Source organism: Lepidochelys kempii, chromosome 10, assembly GCF_965140265.1.
Source record: "Lepidochelys kempii isolate rLepKem1 chromosome 10, rLepKem1.hap2, whole genome shotgun sequence".
Classification (NCBI taxonomy): Eukaryota; Metazoa; Chordata; order Testudines; family Cheloniidae; genus Lepidochelys; species Lepidochelys kempii.
The window spans coordinates 49,883,722-49,908,679 of record NC_133265.1 but is presented as its reverse complement, the minus strand read 5'-3'; the positions used below and the strand labels follow the sequence as shown (position 1 = coordinate 49,908,679).

At 41.2% G+C, this 24,958-nt stretch overlaps 1 protein-coding gene across 5 annotated transcripts in view; it reads right to left on the bottom strand.

Moving 5' to 3' along the window:
• The window catches only part of SCAPER (S-phase cyclin A associated protein in the ER), a 345,110-nt gene extending 320,152 nt beyond the window's left edge, over window positions 1-24,958 (bottom strand). For 3 of the 5 annotated variants that reach the window (XM_073303508.1, XM_073303509.1, XM_073303513.1), the window contains exons 1-2: window positions 24,775-24,958; window positions 18,951-19,026 (exon numbers count right to left, since the gene is read on the bottom strand). In XM_073303508.1, coding sequence (XP_073159609.1) covers window positions 18,951-19,026; window positions 24,775-24,830 — 132 coding nt within the window. In that variant the 5' untranslated portion in view covers window positions 24,831-24,958. The remainder of the gene's footprint in view (window positions 1-18,950; window positions 19,027-24,774) is intronic. The other 2 variants (XM_073303512.1, XM_073303510.1) reach the window with 2 other exon arrangements.

Below are 24,958 nucleotides of genomic sequence, written 5' to 3'. Positions count from 1 at the left end.
GCTGGCTGAGAGTCACGTCTGACTGTGGAGTTGTGGTGCAGAGCGCTCTGGCTTCCCCAGGAGCCTCGCCCCGACAGACTCGCTGTGGGAAGTGCACAGTGTGGAAGGGGACGCTGAATGCTCCAAGGTCAGACCCAGGAAGATTGAACCTGTGTAAGCTTCTTGCCCTGGAAACAGTATGCTCAGAGAGAGGAGGCATGCTCCTCCAGAGTCCTGGCTGGCTTCATATGGAGTAGTTCCAGAGCATCGCCCCAGTGACTCCGTGACAGATACTACACAGGATGAAAGAAACAGTGGGTGCTAAGCTTACAGAACATGCGGGATTCAGGTCTAGGAGATCCTATGTAGACCAGATATTCACACTAAAGACCATCATAGAGGAATGTATCAATTTCATTGATTTTCAAAAGGGATTTGACAGCCTACACAGATATACATTGTAGAGTATTCTCCAGTCCCTGGAATCCCAGCTGAAGCTGTCAACATCATTAAGGCCCTGTATAGTGATGTGAAATGTTCTGTAAAGGTGAATAACCAGGCAACAAAGTTCAAAGTGCACACTGGAGTGAAAAAGGGCTGCTTTCATTCTCAGCTGCTGTTTGGCATTGCCATAAATTGGATAATCAAGTGTATTAGCAACAGAAACACTGGTACAGAATGGGTAGATGGCAAATGCCTTGAAGAGCTAGACTTTCCCAATGATACTGCACTATGACAACCCTGAAAAATTACAAAGACAGATAACCTGACAAAAAGAGCAGGCCAACCAGGATTCAAAATCAGTTATGCTAAAACAAAGATCCCGGAGACCCAGATGTCAAAGCAGCAATATCACATTAGAAGGCAAAAACAAAAAGAAAGAAGAACAGTTCATCTATCTGGGTAGCACCTACTAGTCAATGGAGACGTCAAAAAGGGATCGACAAGGATAGTAAAAGCATCTACAGCATTCTTTACACTCAACAATGTATGGAAATCAAAGATACACAGTACCAGAACAAAGCTGAGAATTTTCAACTCAAACACAATCTCAGTTTTCACATAAGGCTGTGAAAACTGCAGGATCTACTAAAATGTTACTTAGAAAACTACGCTGCTTCGAAAGTAAGTGGCTATGAAAGATTCTGGGCACTGAAGGGGAAGACTTCATCACTAATGAAGAGAACTAATCAATTACCAACCAGTATCTCATCTCCACCAAAACCAGAAGGAATTGTGGGACATATTTGGGAGCTTTATTCTGGATACCAACACACAGACTCCCACATGATGTCACTGAGTTGAAACCAATTGGTATGAAAAAGAGAGGGTACTCAAGAGAACCCTTAAAAAAAAGCCTTGGTAGGGAGGACAGAACAGCTGATCTCAACACCATAAAGTAGATGGAAGAATGACAGAAGAAATGATAGAAGAATAGAATAGACGAATTTCTGCCCTGTGCGCTAACACTGGCATGAGAAGGACAAAAAGTGATAATAAATTATCTTGAATTAATTGGCAATCAATTAAAACAAGGTAAAAAAAAGTCTAGTGTAGACAAAACCCTAGGCCAAAAATACACGTTAGTGTGGCAAAGAAACTCTAGAGAGGAGTTCTGGTTTATCTGGACCACCTATTTCATGCTAAAATTACACCTTTTCTTCCTAGTGGAAACAAGACCCTAGAAGATAACTTACTACTACACAAAGCTATAGTAGAGAAGTTAAGGATATAAGAAGGATCCCTGAGGATGATTCCCACTCACTTAAGAAACAAATTTGGTTAGATTTGTAAAATATACTCAGTTCAAGGCTTTTGAAAGCATATACAATAAAACAAACATTAACAGATATTGACTAACATCAACTAAATTAATTCTTGCCTCACAACAGAATGCAACCAGCATTCCACAGGAAAAAGCCTGACTAAGAAGGCAGACTTTATACCATGGCACTGCAGATCAACAGACTGGGGCCCTCTGAGACAGGCATAACATGCAAGAGCTGGCTTAAAAGGACTCTCTGCTGAGACTGCACTTCTTCCAATACAACATTAAGAAGATGGAAAATGAGGGAGAATCTTAACCTCACTACATTCATAACTGTTGACAAAAGTGCAATAAAAATAAAACTAATAATGACTTACAAAACAAAATTAAACAACTAGGCTAAGAAATATGGATCATCATAACAATGTTTTTATTATTGGTCACTTTCTTGTGATTTTATTTTATTGCATTATACTGAAACCATCTAATATTTAAAATATGACTTCAAAAAAGTAACAAGTACAGTAAACGACATTCAGAGTCCAAGTTAGTAAGCTATCAAAAGGAATCTTAGTCATTTTACTCTAGCTGAAAAGTCCTAAAAACTTATACTTACAAATATTTGTACTTTTATTCCTGCAGTATGTCTTTTTTTTAAAAAATGGCTTGTATAATGTACTTCTACATCATTTTCTATCTGAGGCTCTTAAACCACCTTATAAGTAATAAATTTAGCCTCGCAGTATCCCTTTAAGGTACTATGAGTTGATGGGCAGCTTCACCAGGCAGGGACGGGATATAAAGCTCCAACCTTGAGTCTTTTAAAACCCTTTACTCAGGGCTTTATCAATTATCAACTATATTATCAAATCAACTGAAAAAAAACCCTGGGTAATAATTCCACGAAGGTTTCCCTGTGTTAGCCAGACAGGAGGGAGAGAACACATCCTTCCCCTAAGAGCAGTCCAGTCTACATCAACAGGGAAGGAAAAGGATGCATCATTCCTCTTTGGGTAGCACCTACTGGCCATTATTCACAATTGGCTCCTGCTCCCTGCAAGTGTCTCCCTCTCTGCCTGAAAAATGCAGAAAGCCCAGTATCAGATCCTTCCCTGAGGTGGGACTCTTCTACCTGCCTAAGAGGCAGGAAGCTTTATATGTGATTTCCTATAAAGCAGGAAGAGGAGCATGTTACCCGCATCTACAGCTCAAAGTTTTAAAGGCACAAAGGTTGTCACAGGTGCACTGAGATGTCCATATGCACCACTGGGCCTTGTTACAGGTACATATTATGTCCACTTCAGGGCTTGCAAACACTTAAAGGGTCACAGTCAATTTGAAAATCGCATTTACATCTGAAAATGTTGTAGCTACTACCATTACAAATAAACCCTAAGATAACTGTAACTGAAAGAAATTAAAAGAAAAATTATTCTCTTTTCAGATTGTTTACTTTCTTCAATTGACAGCACACTGTGCATAGTCTTACCGTTTTGTTGATGGGACATTCCCTCTTTCATGCTCTGCAAGAGGGAGTTTATTGTTAACAGCAGGAGCAGAGCTCAAATTGAAAGGCAGGAAGTAACAGTCAGGTACATGTACATAGACAAAGCGGGGAGGAAAGGAGGGCTGGCCTGAAAAAGTTTGGTGATGTTACTCTCAGGCCCATCCAAAAGACTTTTCCAAATGTACACAGGGCGGGAAGAAAAGCTCCTATAACAAATTTTAAAGTACATTTAACAAAATTCAAAACATACTACTTAAAGAGGGCTCTGTACAAAAAATAATTTAAAAGTTCAAGTTACAGTATATAACTACCCATGTGAGCAGTCCCACTTAAGTCAGCAGAACCATTCTTGTAGTTAACTGTTTGCAGTACATGTTGAGAAAATGAACCACAAAAAGTTAATAAACACAATATTTTAAGCATTATAGTACAGATCAAGATGTTTCCTGCACCATACTTACAACTTTAGGCCCCAATCTTGCAACCATTTCAGTCCATGAGCACTATCATCTTTAATAACCAAGTCTGCAGACTGTACTAGATGAGGCACTGTAGTTTAAACTGTTTTATCTATGTGTATAATGGTAGTATGAAATGCAATAAATGTGTGTGAGAAACTGCACATTATTTTGAATGTTTCTACTAATAATATTTTAACCTAGGCTCCTGTCGTCCAGAAGACCTCAGTAGATTGTTTCAAAGTCACAGTGTGCCATCTAGTGCTACAGAGAGAATTACTCGGAGGCACTACTGTATACCATAGTGTCCTGAACACAAAAGTAGTATAACTAAAGAGGAACTGAGCTGTCAAGGAAAGCTAATATATGAAAGGGACAAGTTATTTAATTTGGTTCAAAAGGAACCCCAAGGAGGGTAAACTCAAAAATGGGGCCTATGTTAAAACTGTTCCAATTCATCCTTAGCCTAACTACTTACCAGAAAATGTTAAAAACAGCCAATATTTGTGTCAGTCCAAAATAATATTTTAATTTTTACTCGGGCTGTCAATTAATCGCAGTTAACTCAAGCGATTAACTCAAAAAAATCACGATTAAAAAAATTAATCGTGATTAATCGCAGTTTTAATCACACTGTTAAACAACAGAATACCAATTGAAATGTATTAAATATTTTGGATGTTTTTCTACATTTTCATATATATTGTATTCTGTGTTGAAACTGAAATCAAAGTGTATATTATTTTTATTACAAATATTTGCATTGTAAAAATGATAAAATAAATACTATTTTTCAATTCACCTCATACAAGTACTGTCATGCAATCTCTTTGCTGTGAAAGTCAACTTACAAATGTAGATTTTTTTTCTGTTACATAACTGCACACAAAAACAAAACAATATAAAACTTTAGAGCCTACAAGTCCACTCAGTCCTACTTCTTGTTCAGGCAATCGCTAAGACCAACAAGTTTCTTTATATTTATAGGAGATAATGCTGCCCTCTTCTTATTTACAATGTCACCTGAAAGTGAGAACAGGCATTTGCACAGCACTTTTGTAGCTGGCATTGCAAGGTATTTAAAGATATGCTAAACATTCGTCTGCCCCTTCATGCTTCGGCCACCATGCCAGAAGACATGTTTCCATGCTGACGACACTCATTAAAAAAAAATAATGCGTTAATTAAATTTGTGACTGAGCTCCTTGGGGAGAACTGTATGTCCCCTGCTCTGTTTTACCCGCATTCTGCCATATATTTCATGTTATAGCAGTCTCAGACGATGACACAGCACATGTTGTTCATTTTAAGAACACTTTCATTGCAGATTTGACAATACTCAAGGAAGGTACCTGTGACGTTGCACTCCATATGCTTTATGAAAATATGCTTATGAATGTGAATATGATGTAACAGGAATATGCTTTATGCAAAAGGTCTCTTGTAAGGTATCATTATAAAGCTTATAATCTACTGAGTGTGTGCGTTCATCCTATTTCTATGCATGTATCATTCTTGTATCTGAAGCTAGAAATATGAAGTATAACTCTGAGGTCCCATTGTAATTATGCAAAGTGTGGGCCATTAATGGTGGTTTAGAATCTTGATGGCTCCCATCGACTAGGACAATTGATTGTAGATGATTTATTTACCTGCAAACCTTCCTGTGTACGTGTGGGCCAGCCTGTGGGTAATGAAGAATGAGGTCTTACAGTGACATGTGACCATGTCACCTGGTAATGAAATCCATCTTAAATCCAGTACTTTTCCATTTAGAAGGAGTGATGGGGACCCAGAGAGACAAAAGATTCCCGCCTTGTGCCAAAGCTATAAAAGGGGGTGGAACAGCTGTCAGTCATGAGAAAGCTCCTGCTTACCACCTAAAATGTCTGCTGAAAATAACAAGGTCTGTACTAGGGGAAAGGATTAGGCCCAGACTAGGAAGGAGTCTAGTCTGTGAAAGAAGCTTATTGGAACATCTCTGAGAGTGAGATATTACCTGTAATCCGTTTCTTAATGTATTAGGGTTAGTCTTGCGTGTTTTTGCTTTATTTTGCTTGATGACTTACTTTGTTCTGTCTGTTATTACTTGAAACAACTTAAATCCTACTTTTTATACTTAATAAGATCACTTTTGTTTATTAGTTAACCCAGAGTAAGTGAATAATACCTGGGAGAGAAAACAGCTGTGCATATCTCTCTATCAGTATTATAGAGGATGGACAATTTATGAGTTTACCCTGTATAAGCTTTATTCAGAGTAAAACGGATTTATCTGGGGTTTGGATCCCATTGGGAGCTGGGTGTCTGGGTGCAGGAGTCAGGTAACCTGCAGAGCAGTTTTCACTTAAAGCCTGCAGCTTTGGCGGCATAGCCCGGACCCTGGGTCTGTGTTGCAGCAGACTAGAGTGTCTGGCTCAACAAGGCAAGGTTCTGGAAGTCCCAAGCTGGCAGGGAAGACGGGCTCAGAGGTAATTTCAGCACACCAGGTGACAGTCCCAAGGGGGTCTCTGTGACCGAACCCGTCACAGTACCAGTGTGAGATTTTTAAAGATAGCTTAAGAATCGACCCAAGGCTTAAGAATCTGAAGTACCTTCAAAATCTGAGAGGGGCAAGGTGTGGAGCATGCTTTTAAAAGTCTTAAAAGAGCCACACTCCAATGTGTAAACTACAGAACCCAAACCACCAAAAAAGAAAAATCAACTTTCTGCTGGTGGCATCTGACTCATATAATTAAAATGAACGTGTTTCAGTCCGCACTGCTTTGGATTGTTATCGAGCAGAACCCATCATCAGCATGGACGAGTGTCCCCTGGAATGGTGGTTGAAGCATGAAGGGACATATGACTCTTTAGCACATGTGGCATGTAAATAACTTGCAACACTGGCTACAACAGTGTCATGTGAGCGTCTGTTCTCACTTTCAGATGACATTGTAAACAAGAAGCAGGCAGCATTACCTCCTGCAAATGTAAACAAACATGTTTGTCTGAGCGATTGGCTGAACAAGAAGTAGGACTGAGTGGACTTTTAGGTTCTAAAGTTCTACGTTGTTTTATTTTTGAATGCTGTTTTTTTGTACATAATTCTACATTTGTAAATTCAATTTTCATGATAAAGAGGTTGCACTACAGTACTTGTATTAGGTGAATTGAAAAATACTATTTCTTTTGGTTTTTGCAGTGCAGATATTTGTCATCAAAAATAAATATAAAGTGAGCACTGTACACTTTGTATTCTGTGTTGTAATTGAAATCAATATATTTGAAAATTAGAAAACATCCAAAAATATTTAAATAAATGGTATTCTATTATTGTTTAACCATGCGATTAATCACGATTAATTTTTTTAATCACTTGACAGCCATACTTTTTACTCTACTCCAGCAGAAGCACTTAGAAGTATTCTCAGAGACTGGCTTACATTACTGATCTAGGGATTTATAAACCGTCAGTACAACATGCAGTAAGGAATGATGCCCAAAGCTTACACAACCAAGCGATGCACAAACAACTGGTCAGGAGCCTGAGGGCCATAACAAATTCTCATAAAATGATAGTCTTCTCTCTTTTTTTTTTTCTCTCCAAGTGATGTTATATGTCTTGTCAACACAAAAAGTTGCACCCGTTTAACATACATCTCATTTTAAATCAGTGTCATTAAACAGTTGCAAATCCCTATATGAACACTTATTTCAGTTTGAGTGGTTTAGTTCGATTTAAATTAAACCAATTTCTAACCAAATTAAATATATGCCAAATAAATAAGCCAAAATAAGAGGGTTCATAAAGCCTTTGGCACTGATTTAGCTAAATCAGTTTAAAATCATGGCTTTAGTTAAAGCAGTGCACTTTCCTGTATGAATAATCCCAAATTGAGGAAAGTAGTGGGCTGTCTTGCAGAACTTTGATCATCTCAGCATTCAGATTTACTCTGAAAAACGTTTACAAAAAACTTGTCCTATAGTTTTTCTTTAAAATTATTATTTCAACATCTTTAAAAACAAATAGAAAACAGCAGAAAAACAACATGCCCTGGTCTTTTATTGGCCATAAAACAACCAGATATTGTGTCTTTTCTGAATATGATAACCTGTGACTTTGAAAGAACTTCTCTGATATGAAACCACATATAAAATATTAGCCAATAACCAGACAACAGTAAAGAAATATATTCTAGGGATGCTTTCTAAAAGTAAGATCTCTTTTTAAAATGGAGACCAATTAAGTGAAATTTGGACTAAGTATGAGCAAGAAATCAATTCCCTCCTTGAAAGAAAAAATGTTATCATTATGAACTCAACAAACAGTTTAAAAGATTAAGTTTCAGGTTAGCAAGTGATTATTTTGATCCCCCTAGTCTTGAGACCACCAAATGATATCCCAAGACAAAGCTGCACAAGTAGCTAGCTAGAGGCTTAATCCTGAAATTACTACAAAAAGATGTCTATATTAATATTACCCATCATTTTTGCCCTTTACATAACTAACACATGTTCCATGCCCCAAAAAGCTTGCAAGCTAACTAAGACAAGACAAACAAGAACAGAACCTTGTGGAACACCAGCCAGAGAACAGGAAATCCTTAAATGAGATGCTGAAGGTATAGTCAGCAAAACAGGAGAACCAGGAGAGTACAGTCACAAAGCAAAGAGGAGAGTGTGATCATAGAATCATAGGATTAGAAGGGACCGCAAGGGTCATCTAATCTAATCCCCTGAAAAGATGCAGGATTTGTTGTGTTTAAATCACTGTGTTAAAGGCAGTACTGGACATCAAGACATTGATTACTTCATTCTAGATGAACAGCAGGGGCTTATTCACCCTATAGTAAGGACTATTTCAGCTGATGGATAAAATCTGGGGCCCAAAGCCCAGTATACATACATTATTGAAATACTCATGTTTTAACCATTCCTGACACTGCTGGAGTTACAATCATCAGTTAACTAAGGGGAGCTACTACAAATTCGCTAACCCCTTACATATTAGGTAGTTATTATTAGGTCTGTGCTATTTCCTTGCAACCGTATCTTCCTTATTTCATTGTAAATAGCTAATATGCACTGAGGTATGAGGTATTACAGGGGTTCTCTACTTCATTAACATTCTCTGTATATGTGTACTAAGACATTTCTCTAATCAAGACAAGACAGTCAATTTCATCCATCTTGCACTGTCAAGCAAAACTTAGCCATGGTCCCTGAAACATTCCGTACCTTGGGGGAGCATCCTGGAACCCCCATATTCCTCATTTATACATGAATGTGATCTTGCATATAAAGCATGCCTTGTAAGGTAACAGGGGAAAGGTTATGATCCGCTGAAAGTCATTTCTCTATCCATATATGCATATGAAGTTATGAGAATTGTGTTGTATGGTTGTCATTAAAACATGCTGTAAACTGAGGAATCAGCCAGATATTAGCTCCCCAGAGGCAACAGCAAGGAAAGTAACCAACACCCCAGCAGGGTATCAATCAACCCATCAGCAACCATTGTCCAGCAAGGGAGCTACAATGCAATGACTCACCTGCAGGAGGCCACACCAGGGGAACTGCTCAACCTTGCTGGGAGACTCAGCAATGCCCCAGACATGCTGGACTTGGGTTTTCCAAGCACATGGAGGGTATAAAACAGTCAGAATGGCCATGTTGGCCTTTTCTCCTGCCCCAACCGATGCTGCAAGCAACTAAGGGCACGTCTTCACTAGCAACGTTAAAGCGCTGTCCAAAAAGAGAACAAGACTCCAACAGAGGAGATTGGCCCAGGTTTAAGAAACAAACCTGTATACTAAGGACTGCAATATCCAGTGGGGTGAGAAAAACTGTTTAATCTAGATGTTGCCCAGTCTAATAGGGTTGAGAGTTTAGACTGTATGCTTATATTTTATTTCTTTTGGTAACTAACTCTGACTTTTTGCCTATCACTTAAAATCTATCTTTTTTAGTCAAATTTGTTTTACTGTTTATCTTTGCTCATCTTGAGCAGTGCAACATGGTATATTCCTGGTACAGTGCTGGGAGCCGGGTAGGATTAGGCTGGTGCCTTTCTCTGTGTGATTCATGAGTGGCTCTGGGAGCATTCATGCAATATAACTGGGTGTGGGACTCCACATGCTGTTGTGCTGAGTGATCACATAGCCTGGAGGGGCTTGCTGCTGGTCACTAACAAGGCATTGTGAGAGACAGCGCAGGCTGGGGAGAGTTAAGGGGGCTCAGAGATCCCACAGTCCCAAGCTGCACCCCAGGGGGATCCTGCACAGTCCCAGCCATGGTAAAATAGAATAACATTCCAAATTAATGGACTGCATAACAGTCAGATGTGCTGATCTGTTGGTGAGAGAGTATGAGGTCACGATTAAGGTTTTGCATAAGAGCACGAATTGGATGAAGTTGGGGAACATATTGGTTTTGGGTATCTGTTAAAGACAGAGGAAATGCTTTATGGAATATCAGAGTCAATTACTGACAACATTGTAGGTGATGGCAAAGGTGGCAAGAAATGCTGGAGGCCTTTTCTGTAACTTATTTGCATTCTTAAGGTTTTGGGTGATGGAGGTATGTCCTGTTGCAACTTTAATTATCACTAAATACATTTTTAATGTGGTAATACATGTTGTTTTACTTTCAACAAAAAAAAGACACATCACATGTACAGAAACAAAAGGCTATTAGTATGAGAAACAGAAAACCTAAACTTTGAGGCAGGGAAACAGCAAAAATTGAACTGTATCTTCCCACTCTCCGCCCACTGCGCGCACACACTGAAAATCTGAGGAGCAATTTCCACTCTCTCCTCAGTTATGGTCTAAGCATTTCTTGCAAGCTGCTCAGCATTCTCAACTCCCATTGACTTCAACTGGAATTGAGGTTGCACAGTATCCATGGGAAGATTCCTCACTGTTAATAGTCTAGAGGATTTCCTGCATCACTTCACTGATAAAAAACAGACCTGTGGAGCTGAGCTTTTTAAAATTGTACTGTTCTTCAGGATTGGAAAAAATACTGCAAAAAGGCTTAGAATTGTAAACAGTGCCATTCCTGTTGTTTGTAAAACTTTGGAAAATTGCTACATCAGATTAAAAAGGTACTTAAAATATTTGTTGAAAGTCTCTTGTTGCAAAGTGTTCTTTAAAGGTTCTTGAACAGCAGACTCTGGCACATAATAGAGATGTCTTAAATCTCTATTAAAAATATAATTTCTTAGCATTCCCTCAAGACAATATAAAAGTAATACATAAAAAAAGAAACTGGTCTCAGAAACTCTTTCATAGCCTATATACTCCTGGAAAATAATGTTTTTTCTTCCCTGCCCCACCCACAATGCTTGGCGGTTTCATGATAAAGAATTTATCTTCTGGGAGATCACACAGAGTTGTGAACTCCTTTTTAGTGATCTGAAAGTGTCCTATGCTATAAATCACTGATGACACTCATTTATGGTAAATGTCAAATTGAGGTGGACCATAATGGAATGCAGCCAACAGACATTAACAGAAGTGCATGAAATTAAACAAAAAATATGAATTTACATGTAGAGTTTAAATTTACATCTTGGTTACATACATTTATTTTATGGAGGGCAAATTCAAATATCAAACCCATTTAAAAATAGAATCTTTCTTTGATCTATTTCTTAAAAATACAGTTGAAAGCCGATGTAAATAATTACAGTATGGTAACATTCGCAAAAAGAAAAGGAGTACTTGTGGCACCTTAGAGACTAACCAATTTATTTGAGCATAAGCTTTCGTGAGCTACAGCTCATGCTCACTTAACATTGTATCAGTTGCTTAACTTTACAATTTCCATGTGCTGATAAAAGTTGTGCAACTCTTGTATGCTCAGGATTTACCTGAATTTGCCAAATTAGTCCAGTAAAACACATCTTCAGGTAAAATATCTTGTTCCTGATCTTCACTAACAGCATTGGCGGGGGGGGGGGGGAGTTGAGATTATTTTATTTTGTTTTCACTTTGATTTCTAGTTTTAGGATTTCCAGTATTACAACTTGCTATGGTAAATATGATTTAAACTAATCAGAATTATAGAGTATCAAACAGAATTATACATATCAAACTTTTATAATTAACTTGTGTTCTCTTTTAAAGATAACACCTAATAGTATAAAAGAAGTGTCAGATATGAAACTAACATTATGCCCTCCATTCAGTTACACATGCACTACTGAAATCATAAAGATAAATGCAATACCTTTTTAACAAATGTTTTATTTGATAAACTACCCTACCAACAGACCATCTTTGCAGAATTAAATTTAACAGTAAAGAACTAGACTTTGAGAATATCATAATTAACTGACATATTCTGACATTTCTTTTTTTTATTTCCCTCTTATATTTCAAAAACATCATTTACAAATCTATTAATTTGGTTACTTTGAGAATGCTACGTCATTGCAAAATTTCACTATGAAAAATACTTATATTGCTCTTGAAGATACATTAACTGGGATTAAAACAGGCTGCTCAAAGACATAAAGGTAAAATATACATACAGAATAGAAGTAGAGTTTGTATGCAGATTTGTTTTCCATCATAATTAATTATGATAAACTTGTACCACAAAATTTCTAGATGTCCCTTTTAATGCTTAGCAAAAATGTTCTCCAATATTAACAAAAACAGATCTTCATGTAACTAACCAACTTGTCCAGGAATTGCCAACTTGTTCAGCATTAGCCTTCCAACCCAGAGATCACTTAAAGCCAACTATTAATAAGGTCGGAAGGTGTTATAAATTAGTTGTTGCTAACCAGGTCTTTGTTCAGGCAACTCCTTATCATTGGCAAGTCCCTCTAAGCACTGAAAATGTTGACACTGGCAACACACACCTCTATTATGGTTACATACTAAGGCCTTATCTACACTGGCAAGTTGCTGTGCAGTACAGCAGCTTTCTGCGTTGTAACTCCCGAGTGCTACACACTACCAAGCTACTTAGTGCACAGAAACTGCAGTTGCAACGCTGTAAAAAAAAAAAAACACCCTGATGAGAGGCGTACAGCTTTCTGCACTGGGGCTACAGTGCCGCGGTGCCAGTGTAGACACACTGGTCAATTACAGCACTGTGATTGGCCTCCAGGAGGTGTCCCACAATGCCTGTTCTCACCTCTCTGGTCATCGGTTTGAACTCAACTGCCCAGCCCTCAGGTGACTAACCATGAGCCCCACCCCTTAAATTCCTTGGGAATTTTGAAAGTCCCCTTCCTGTTTGCTTGGTGACGCATGCAGTGGTCTCAGCGCATCTTTCCAAGTGCCCATGCCTGCTCCACACACCAGGCGATTCCCTGCTTGGAGCAATGCCAAGCTGCTGGACCTCATCAGCATTTGGGGAGAGGAGGTTGTCTAGTTCCAGCTGTAGGAATTATAATACCTACGGACAGAATTCACGATGCATGACAGAAAGGGGCCATAATTGAGACACACTGCATTGCAGGGTCAAAGTGAAGGAGCTGTGGAATGCCTACCACAGACATGGGAGGCAAACCGCTGCTGCACCCACGAGCTGCCAGTTCTACAAAGAGCTGGACATGATACTCGGTGGTGACCTCATCTCCAATGAGAAGGCCATTGTGGATACTTCGGTGACTCGCATGACAGTCGAGAGTGGACCGAGCCAGGAGGAGGAAATCTGGGAGGAGGATGTGGAGGGCGACTTAGAGGCAGAGGACAACTCTGAAGTCAGAGATGCATGCAGCCAGGAGCTCTTCTCTGCCTCGGAAGACCCTAGCCAGTCACAGCTGTCGGAGCTTGTCGAAGCAGAAACAGGAGAAAAGACCCCTGGCAAGTGGCTTTGATTTTGGGAATCACTGAAGTGAGTTGTTGGGGGCAGGAGAGTTGCAGAAATCAGGCTTGTCTCTGTATGATGCGCGTACCACCACATGCCTAGGCTGAGCAGCAGAACAAGGTGTTGATTGACTCCCTCACTTCATGGGAATCTCCCTCAGAGATCTCCAGGAAACTCTCATGGAGATACTGGACAATCCACTGCTGCGGGTTCTTTGGCAGAGCTGCTTTGTTTCTTGCCCCATTAACGGCAACTTTCCCATGCCACTGTGCCATCACAGGGAGGGGAGGGGGTGAGCATTGCAGCACACAGGTAAGCTGCGTAAGGGCCAGGGTGGAAGCCGCAGTCTTGGAGAAGACCCTCCCTTGATTCCCTGCTCACCCTCAGCAGCAAGATATCTTCCATAATTAACACAGCCTGTGGAAAATGTGGGGACAGGCATGATTATCAGGCCCCCCCTTACTGTGCTGGCTCTCCCTAAGAGCCACGCGCCCAGTGTACAGTACGGTCCTGGAACACTGATTTCCCCTACCCCTGCAGTTACTCACTATTTTGGGGGTCTTGTGGCTCATGTGTGCTTGCCTGGGGTCAGTCAGTTAGTAATAGGTATGTGAATAGTGGCTGTGTTTTAAATCACTGAATCAGTGGTCTGTGTGTTGCAAACAATACCGCTTCTGTAAAATGTTGCATTTTGGCTTTACAGATATGACCTTGGGAGCCTAGCCTCGCTCTTTGTTATCGCTGGCTGAACAGCTGCACAGAATTAGAAAGCAGCCATGAAAAACTGAAGTGGACTTTCTGCGTGATGTGATGATGCACCCCGCGGTAGAAAAACAAGAATTGAAGAAGTGGCGGGACAGCGAGAAGAGCGACCAAAAGGAGAACGTGGCACGCCAGAACAAAGCCATGGGGCGGCTCTTAAACGTTATGGAGGGCCAACCGGACACGCTCCAGGTGCTATGAGCACTGCAAACCGAGCAGCTCTGTGCCCGCCCTCCCCTGCACCTGCTGTCGCAAAACTCTTTCCCATGCACCCCCCCCCCCCCCCCGACACCACCAGCACATTCTTATCAACCTCCTGGCTCCAGTCTGTATCCGCTACATTCCACTCCTCCCCCGTCACAGTCCAGCGCTGCGGACTCCCAGTACTCACTGCACTCAACACCCGTCCCTCTGCAGTTTAGCCCTGCTGAAGTACAGTACCCGCTGCACTGTACTCCAAAGGAGAAGGCTGGGTATGATACCTGGACATACACAAATCTTTAACCGTCCCGGGCCCCCACCTCCTCCTGGGACCCTCCCTTCCCCCATCCCCCTCAGTGCTGATGTGTCTTTATGTCTCTCTCTCTCCCTCCTCCGGTCGTTGTTTTTTAATAAAAGAATTCAGTTGGTTTGAAAGCAATCTTCATTCCATTAATTGAAAGCAAACAGAGCCATGCAAAGCAACAGGCTATTTTCTTAAACCTTCATAGTGCATTGTCTGCACCAATCACAATCACCTCCTAGCATTACAAGCACTGCACTCCCAAGCATAGCAACAAATATTACAGGTTTTCAGCTTCAAATTGCTGCCTCAAAGCATCCCTGATCCTTATGGCCCCGTGTTGTGCCCCTCTAATAACCTTTGTCTCTGGCTGTTCAAATTCAGCCTCCAGGCGCTTACCTCCGCACTCCAGCCCTGAGTGAAGCTTTCACCCTTCTTTTCACAAATATTATGGAGCATACAGCACGCGGCTATACGCACAGGAATATTGTCATCAGCCAGGTCCAGCCTACCATATAGGCAATGCCAGCAGGCCTTTAAATGGCCAGAAGCACACTCAACAGTCATTCTTGCACTTTCTCAGACTGTTGTTGAACCATCCTTGCTGCTGTCAAGGTGCCCCATGTATGGCTTCATAAACCATGGCACTAAGGGGAAGGCAGGGTCTCCCAGGATCACAGTGGGCATTTCAACTTCCCCTACAGTGATCTGGTCTGGGAAGAAAGTCCCTGCCTGCAGCTTCCTGAACCAGTCAGTGTTCCAAAAGATGCGTGCGTCATGTACCTTTCCAGACCAGCCTGCATTAATGTCCGTGAAACGCCCACGGTGATCCACAAGCGCCAGGAGACTGATGAAGAAATACCCCTTCCAATTAATGTACTCAGTGGCTAGGTGGTCTGGTGTCAGAATTGGAATACATGTACATCTATCGCCCCTCCACAGTTAGGGAAGCCCATCTGTGCAAAGCCATCCAAAATATCACACAAGTTGCCCAGAGTCACAGTCTTTCGGAGCAGGATGCAATTAATGGCCCTGCACATGTCTGTCAACACAAGTCCAACGGTCAACTTTCCCACCCAAACTGGTTAGCAACCGATCGGTAGCAGTCTGGAGTAGCCAGCTTCCACAGTGCAATCACCATGCACTTCTCCAATGGCAGGGCAGCTCTCATTCTTATGTCCTTGCACCGCAGGGCTGAGGATAGCTCATCACACAGTCCCATGAATGTGGCTTTCCTCATCCAAAAGTTCTGCAGCCACTGCTCGTCATCCCAGACGTGCATGACAATGTGATCCCACCACTCAGTGCTTGTTTCCCAAGCCCAAAAGTGGCGTTCCACTGTGGTCAGCACCTCCGTGAATGCCACAAGCAATCTCATGCCGTATCTATTACGCGTGGCAAGATCAATGTCGAACTGCTCTTGCCTTTGTAGTTTAAGAAATAACTCCACTGCCACTTGTGATGTGTTAGTGAGAGCGAGCAGCATATTGGTCCATAGTGTGGGATCCATTCTGCAGACCAAAGAGGCAGAGCAGAGCAGAGCGTACAGTACACAAACCGTTGAAAGATGGCGCCAAATGCGGACAGAAGCACAGGGATGGTTGGGACGCGAAGCAATGCATCACGGAGCATTGGGACAGGACACCCAGGATGCCCCACGACCCCCTCCGCCTTCCCACAACTCTTAGCAGCAAAAGAGGAAGAGATGCTCTGGTGGGATAGCTGCGCAGAGTGCATCACTCCGAATACCAATGCAAGTGCCACAAGTGTGAACACGCTATTGTGCAGGCAGCTGACAGTGTGAACAGTGGTTTCCCTTCAGCGCTCTCTGAGCAACGCTGTAACTGCCAGCGCTGAACTCTGCCAGTGTGGACATACCCTAAAACTCTGCACAATTGCAGTACAAACCAAACAACGACGTAGTTTGTGACAAGGCAGGCAAAATCTTACTAAGACTTAAGTGTAACTACCAACATTTTGTGATTTAGTTTGATACTCTTAAAAATGCTTCTAATATATATGTAAAATTAAATAAAAAAAATATTAAAAGAATTTTAAGGTTACAAAGTCAAGCATTCAAAAAAGTTAGGAAATGTCAAACTTAAGGTTTCCTGAGCAACCTTGATCTAGCCCCCTTGTGAGTATACATTAAGATAAAGACTTTAATTACGTGATCACATACTATATTTTTCAGAAGACCCCTGCTTCATTCAAGGCAAAGCAGGAATGGTGTTCACTGAATGGGCAGCTATTCAATATTTCTTCTTATCCTCTTCATACAATGCAGAGCCCAAGGCCTAATTTATCACACATCAGCCAAACCCTGAACTGAATATATGAATCACTAAATTTCTCATGGGCTTTTCTATGGTGCGCTCAACAAAGTACCTGAGGGGTCACCGACATGAATGGATCTGTCTTCACACCATTATCACAAGGTGGCATTATTAGCCCCACTTTACAGATGGAGAATAGAGGGACAGAGACATTCAGGTCAAAACTCACAAAAACTTAAAGGAAACCTGCACAACGCCTTAAAAAAAATAAGCCTCGGAGCTTAAATTCATAACTTTGTTATAATGAACCTTAAATTCAGTGTCTTTATTAGGCCCATCATTGTCTAACCATCTATAACCCACTAACTCTCCTTTATCTTATGGTGGCAGAGGTGTTAACTGCCACCTATCTCTCCCAAACCTGAGGAAGAGCGGTGGGTAAACTCAAAAGCTTGTCTTTTTCACCAGCTGAAGTTGGTCCAATAAAAGATATTACCTCACATATCTTGTCTCTCTAATATCCTGAGACCAACACGGCTACAACACTAAAAACATCCACTAATTTTGGGTGCCGAAATTGAGACGTCCAGGGCCTGATTTTTCGCTGTACTTAGCATTTGTATGGCACTTTTTACAGTAAGTTCAAAGCACAGCTCTAGTCAACTTCAAATTGCAGTTGTGAGCACTCAGCACTTCTGCAAGTCTTGTCCCAGGTGTCTCAAGTTCAGCAACTAGAAAATTAGGAACAACAAATTAATGGCAACTTATAAAAAATTTGGTTAAAGTGATTTGCCAAGCATTGCATAAGAACTCTGGCAGAAGTAGGGATAGAATTTTCAGCCAAGTGACACTATATTTTTTCTACCTGCAGTCCCCAACTGCATTCACTGTACACCTTCCAAATTCAAATTGTATGGCAATCTTAATTCTGGCATTTACTGACTTTTGAGTTCTTGACTTTGCAACCTGAATGTTCCTTTACTGTAGATTTTTTAAATGTCATTTCCTAATTTTTTTTAAAAAGCAAACTAAAAAAAAATCCACCATGTGGAATCATATTGACTCCCTATGTGGGTCATCAGCAGTGTTCACACCTTTAATCCACAGCCCAGACTTCTACAATGTGAGCTGAGTAATTGATAATAGTAGTCTGTTACCCTTTATGAAGGCTAGCCAGTAGAGCAGGGGTTCCCAAATTTGATTCACGGCATGTTCAGGCTAAGCCCCTGACAGGCCGTGAACCTGCGGACGCTCTGGTAAACAAAGCGTCTTGCAGCCCACAAGGGGCTTACCCTGAACAAGCCGTGAACCAAGTTTGGGAACCCCTACACTAGCAGGTTTCACATCTATTTGCTCCAGGAAAGGAATGCTGAGATTCAAGAATTCTGGTTTCAATTCCAGGTTCAATAGGGGAGGGTGCTGTAGTGGCTATTAAAAAACAAACAAAAAACTATCCCTCTCCTCCCTCTGCAGCCCATCTGTCTCCTCTGTTTCTACCCACTATCACCTGTGCTCCTGTCTCTGTACATTCTGCTCCTATTCTCCATGTGCTGTTTTGCTATCACCACTCAGAACATAATAGAGAAATGGCTGCTTGATACAGTACTAAGGGTCCTCTTTCCCTTTCCGCACTCAGGACATATCTACACTATAAACTTAAGTAGACCTATGTTAGGTCAACTTACAGCCACTGCAATAATTACTGTGGTGGTTGACACCCACACTACCCTCCTTTTGTCAGAGGTGCGCATCCTCACCAGGAGCGCTTCCACTGATTTAAGGCCGGGGTGGGGGGAAGAAGGGCTGAGAGTTGCAAACAAACTACAATATTTATTTTTGGTCAAGAAAAATCTTAAAACACTGTTGAACTGCATGAGTGACTTACCATCATGTTATAACTCTCTGCTACATCAACAGTCTCACTTATCACATTTTTGGCTGACCCCATGGAGTTTTCATACCTGTGTTAAAATAAATGTAACTAGTCATTAACTTTATTTTGTGCCATATATATATTTAAAAAACTATGTTCTAACTTTAATGCTACACATAAATATTTCATCATCTTTGGAAGAGTTAGAAAATGAAATAGCATTTACATCATGCATGCCAGTTTAAATCTATAGGTACAACTATCATCTAAATGCCTTATCAAATGTTTAAAAGGATTTTTTATTAAAAGATAGCTAAACATCTGGCAGAAAAATCAAAGGGTTAACAGAGGGAATCCATAGCAAAGTTTAAATCTCCATGCAGATATATTAGTAATGCCATAAAGTATATGTAAATTGATTCAAATCAACTTGTATTGGGAAATATGTTCCTAATATAACAGGAAAATACAAATGATGGAAATCTAAAACCTTTTTAGAAGAGGTAATATTTTGGTCCAGGACTTCCCATCTGCCTCATTAGAGGCATCTCAATTGAAATAAAGAGATCTAGGTTACAAATAAAACAGCAATTTCAAACTAGTCTACATCAGTTTTTTGTTTTTTCTTTTGGTTACACTTCTAAGAAGGGTATGCCCTTTGTGTATTCCACAGTTTTGGAAAATAGCATATTATTCCTTTATGGCATGATCCTGCAGGGCTCTTTCATTCTTGCTGTCCCACTAAAGTGAATGATTTACACCAGTGGTCTTTATAAAGCATTTATTTAAAAGGGCTTCACTGAATTTCTTTACTTGCTTTAGGATGGTACACACATTATCTTTTAATAAATGAGGTTTTATTAAATATTTCTTAAAGCCAGCTTCACAGTAAATCTACATGTGCTTTCACTGTTTACATTGCGAAGAATCTTTGGCAGATTATGACAAAATCCAATTTTAGGTTTTTATTGTCATGATATTTAAAAGTTGTAAATGTATTTCATCTATGTAGTCATATGATAATGACTCCCTCTATGATGTCAACAGATAAAATGTTAAATTTTCAAAACTGTCTCTCTGACAAGCACCTCCTCTGAAGCATCTGGTACTGACCACTGTTAGAGACAGGATTCTAAATTAGGGGCCTTGCGTCTGACCCAGTGCAACAATTCCTATGCATCACTGTTAAATGGCAGTACTGTACCTTTTTTTAAGCTACAGTTGTGCCATTCCCCTGCTTTCTGACTGGTACGTCAAACTTTCCACATCTTGAACCCCATGTTATGTTTGTATAAGTTTCAGTGTATACACTGTATACTCAAACAGATATTTAAAACATGGGCAAGTCATGTAGGCTTTTAAAATAGCCATCAGGTAACTGCTAGATTCTTTCTTTCATTTTACTCTCCATTATCTGAAATACATTCTTTTTAAAAAAAATCTAGGGTTTTTTTCCCCTGTGCTGATTTTATTTTTGTGATTTGGAAAACACTGAAACAATCTGCCTCTGTTTGAGGATAAGTGAAATTAGCATGGTTGTTTTTGTTTAAAAAAAAACAAACACTTGATTTGTCAAAATAAAATGTGCTTGTGCATCAACATTATTTAAAAGATCAGCACATGTCAGAAGCATGACACCCACAATAACATGGAGCAACACAGAGAAATAAAAAATATGGCAAAACAAGGGATGAAGAAGGGGAAGGAACCCTCAACACTGTAAGTATTCAGAAAATGCCTTTACACCTTAAAGTAAATTAGGCTGAAGATAATCCCCTCACCCCATCCCCCATATCAAATTAAAAAAATTTAAATTAGATGAAATTTTGGCCTTCGGAAATTTTACAATACTGTGTCGCTTTGAATTTTGGCAATCACTTAAGGACAAGAGACCCTGATATCAAGAACCTGTAACAGCCGTTTCCAATCACTGCCATGTACATCAGTATCTATTATGCTGTACTGCCCGTTTCACAGAATCATAGAACTGGAAGGGACCTCAAGAGGTCATCTAGTCCAGTCCCCTGCACTCAAGGCAGGATTAAGTATTACCAGACCATCCCTGACAGGTGTTTGTCCAACCTGTTCTTAAAAATCCCCAATGATAGAGATTCCACAACCCCCCCTAGGCAATTTATTCCAGTGCTTAACCACCCTGAAAGTTAGGAAGTTTTTCCTAATGTTCAACCTAAAACACCCTTGCTGTAATTTAAGCCCATTGCTTCTTGTCCTATCCTCAGAGGTTAAGAAGAACAATTTTTCTCCCTCTTCCTTGTAACAACCTTTTATATACTTGAAAACTGTTATCATGTTCCCTCTCAATCTTCTCTTCTCCAGACTAAACAAACCAAAATTTTTCAATCTTCCCTCATAGGTCATGTTTTCTAAACCTTTAATCATTTTTATTGCTCTTCTCTGGACTCTCTCCAATTTGTCCACATCCTTCCTGAAATGTGGCGCCCAGAACTGGACAGAATACTCCAGTTGAGGCCTAATCAGCGCAGAGTAGAGCGGAAGAATTACTTCTCATGTCTTGCTTATAATACTCCTGCTAATACATCCCAGAATGATGTTTGCTTTTTTTTTTTTGCAACAGCGTTACACTGTTGACTAATATTTAGCTTGTGATCTAGTATGACCCCCAGATCCCTTTCTGCAGTACTCCTTCCTAGGCAGTCATTTCCCATTTTGTATGTGTGCAACTGACTGTTCCTTCCTAAATAGAATACTTTGCATTTGTCCTTATTGAATTTCATCCTATTTACTTCAGACCATTTCTCCAGTTTGTCCAGACCATTTTGAATTTTAATCTTATCCTCCAAAGCACTTGCAAACCCCCGCCCCCAGCTTGGTATCGTCTGCAAACTTTATAAGCTTACTCTCTATGCCATTATCTAAATCAGTGATGAAGATACAGCTACAGAAATTCTGTTCAATAACTCTTCTTGCTGTCCTTACCTATTAAAAAGTGACAGTATCAATTTAGAACCTAATCAGCTAAAGTTTTAAGTAGTTTCCAATAATACTCTTGCTCAAGTCCCTCCTGCCAGTTTTTGAGATTTTACAATCAAATTCTCCTTTCTCCCTTATCTGTGTGTAGGTCTTTCACAAAAACAAAAAGACGAGACATAGGCAGAAACAGGGAAAATTACTATACATAAAATGCTATCAAATACATAAAGGAATCTTCCTCCTCTCTCTTTCATGAATAATAATCTCAGGTGTTTCTTAAAAAGAAAAGGAGTACTTGTGGCACCTTAGAGACTAACCAATTTATTAGAGCATAAGCTTTCGTGAGCTACAGCTCACTTCATCAGATACATATCGTGGAAACTGCAGCAGACTTTATATATACACAGAGAATATGAACCAATACCTCCTCCCACCCCACTGTCCTGCTGGTAATAGCTTATCTAAAGTGATCATCAGGTGGGCCATTTCCAGCACAAATCCAGGTTTTCTCACCCTCCACCCCCCCACACAAATTCACTCTCCTGCTGGTGATAGCCCATCCAAAGTGACAACTCTTTACACAATGTGCATGACAATCAAGTTGGGCTATTTCCTGCACAAATCCAGGTTTTCTCACATCCCCCCCACCCCCATACACACACAAACTCACTCTCCTGCTGGTAATAGCTCATCCAAACTGACCACTCTCCAAGTTTAAATCCAAGTTAAACCAGAACATCGGGGGGGGGGGTAGGAAAAAACAAGAGGAAACAGGCTACCTTGCATAATGACTTAGCCACTCCAAGTCTCTATTTAAGCCTAAATTGATAGTATCCAATTTGCAAATGAATTCCAATTCAGCAGTTTCTCGCTGGAGTTTATTCTTAATTCTTAAAGCCCGTTGCCAATTGTGCCCACATATCTATTCAGGGGACACCATCACAGGGCCTAATAACATCAGCCACACTATCAGAGGCTCGTTCACCTGCACATCCACCAATGTGATATATGCCATCATGTGCCAGCAATGCCCCTCTGCCATGTACATTGGTCAAACTGGACAGTCTCTACGTAAAAGAATAAATGGACACAAATCAGATGTCAAGAATTATAACATTCATAAACAGTCGGAGAACACTTCAATCTCTCTGGTCACGCAATCACAGACATGAAGGTCGCTATCTTAAAACAAAAAAACTTCAAATCCAGACTCCAGCAAGAAACTGCTGAATTGGAATTCATTTGCAAATTGGATACTATTAATTTAGGCTTAAATAGAGACTTGGAGTGGCTAAGTCATTATGCAAGGTAGCCTGTTTCCTCTTGTTTTTTCCTCCCCCCCCCCCCGATGTTCTGGTTTAACTTGGATTTAAACTTGAAGAGTGGTCAGTTTGGATGAGCTATTACCAGCAGGAGAGTGAGTTTGTGTGTGTATGGGGGTGGGGGGGGATGTGAGAAAACCTGGATTTGTGCAGGAAATAGCCCAACTTGATTGTCATGCACATTGTGTAAAGAGTTGTCACTTTGGATGGGCTATCACCAGCAGGAGAGTGAATTTGTGTGGGGGGTGGAGGGTGAGAAAACCTGGATTTGTGCTGGAAATGGCCCACCTGATGATTACTTTAGATAAGCTATTACCAGCAGGACAGTGGGGTGGGAGGAGGTATTGGTTCATATTCTCTGTGTATATATAAAGTCTGCTGCAGTTTCCACGATTTGCATCTGATGAAGTGAGCTGTAGCTCACGAAAGCTTATGCTCTAATAAATTGGTTAGTCTCTAAGGTGCCACAAGTACTCCTTTTCTTTTTGTGAATACAGACTAACACGGCTGTTACTCTGAAACCTGTCAGGTGTTCCTTGTAACTCTAGTAAGAAAAAAAACAGAAGTATTCATTTTAAATTTACTGCACCCCTTTAACTATAAGCCTCAGCTGGTAATGGTATGCCAGAACTGGTGTGCACTGAACCACCACAGAGTTTAGGTTGATCACAAGCCTGGGACTTGGATCAACTCCTAAATTACAGCAGCTGTTCTAAAGACGTTCTTGGAGGGTTAGACTGAATTCCCACACGATCCTGTAAGAGTTCAGGGTGGCTCCAGACTGGAGCCTCCAGTCCTGCTTAACACCTCTAAAGTCTTCTGGTCGATAACTAGGTTCCAGCTGCCCTCTGAACAAGACTAATCACGTTTACCTGATGCCAGTGGTAGATATTTAGATGCCGTTTGCGCAAGTGGGTAAAGTATTTTTTCCAAAGCCCAAACAACCGAGCAAAGTTCGCTTCAGGGTAAGTGCTAAGCAAAGGGGGTCCCAAGCACAGAGCAGAGCTCTCTCTCCTCCACACTCAGGAGCCCCCCAACACAGCCCAGCCTCCAGCCATGCGAGGGACCGCTGCGCGGGAGCGGGGCTTTGGGGAGGGTCCCTGGTAGAGGAAAAAGAAAAGGAGGACTTGTGGCACCTTAGAGACTAACAAATTTATTTGAGCAAAAGCTTTCATGAGCTACGGCTCACTTCATTGGATGCATTCACTGGAAACAACTGGTAGAGGAGTTTATAGAGCGCGCCCGCTTTCGGGGAAAGCCTCCCTTCCCCTCCCTGCCTACAGGGGCCCCACAGCAGCCTATGCGCGGCAGCCCCACGCACCCTCCCAGCAGCAGAGCCAGGTGTCAGGCTGTCAGCAACCCCTTGTTTGTCGGACCCCGCAGGTGCTGCCGCCAGCGCTAGGGAGGCCCATCCCCCGCGCCCCGCCCGCCTTGATGGAGAGAGGCAGCCGGCTCCGGCAAGGGAACCGGGCCGGCCAGCCGCCATCTTGTTATCACCCCGGGGCTTAGCAAGTCGCCCCTCCCCTTTACTCCGCGGAGCGCAATAAGCGACCCACACTTACATTCTCCTCTTTGCTGCGTTGTCCCGCCTGCGCGCGTCCCGCCGAGCTGATGTCATCTCATCCCGCCAGGGGCCGGTGCAGAGTCAGCAAGGGCCTCCCGTCGCGGCTTGTCGGAACATGCCGGAGCCGCCTGCGCGTGCTCAGTACGAGCCGGCGAAGGCGCTGCCCTACGTCTGCCCGTAGT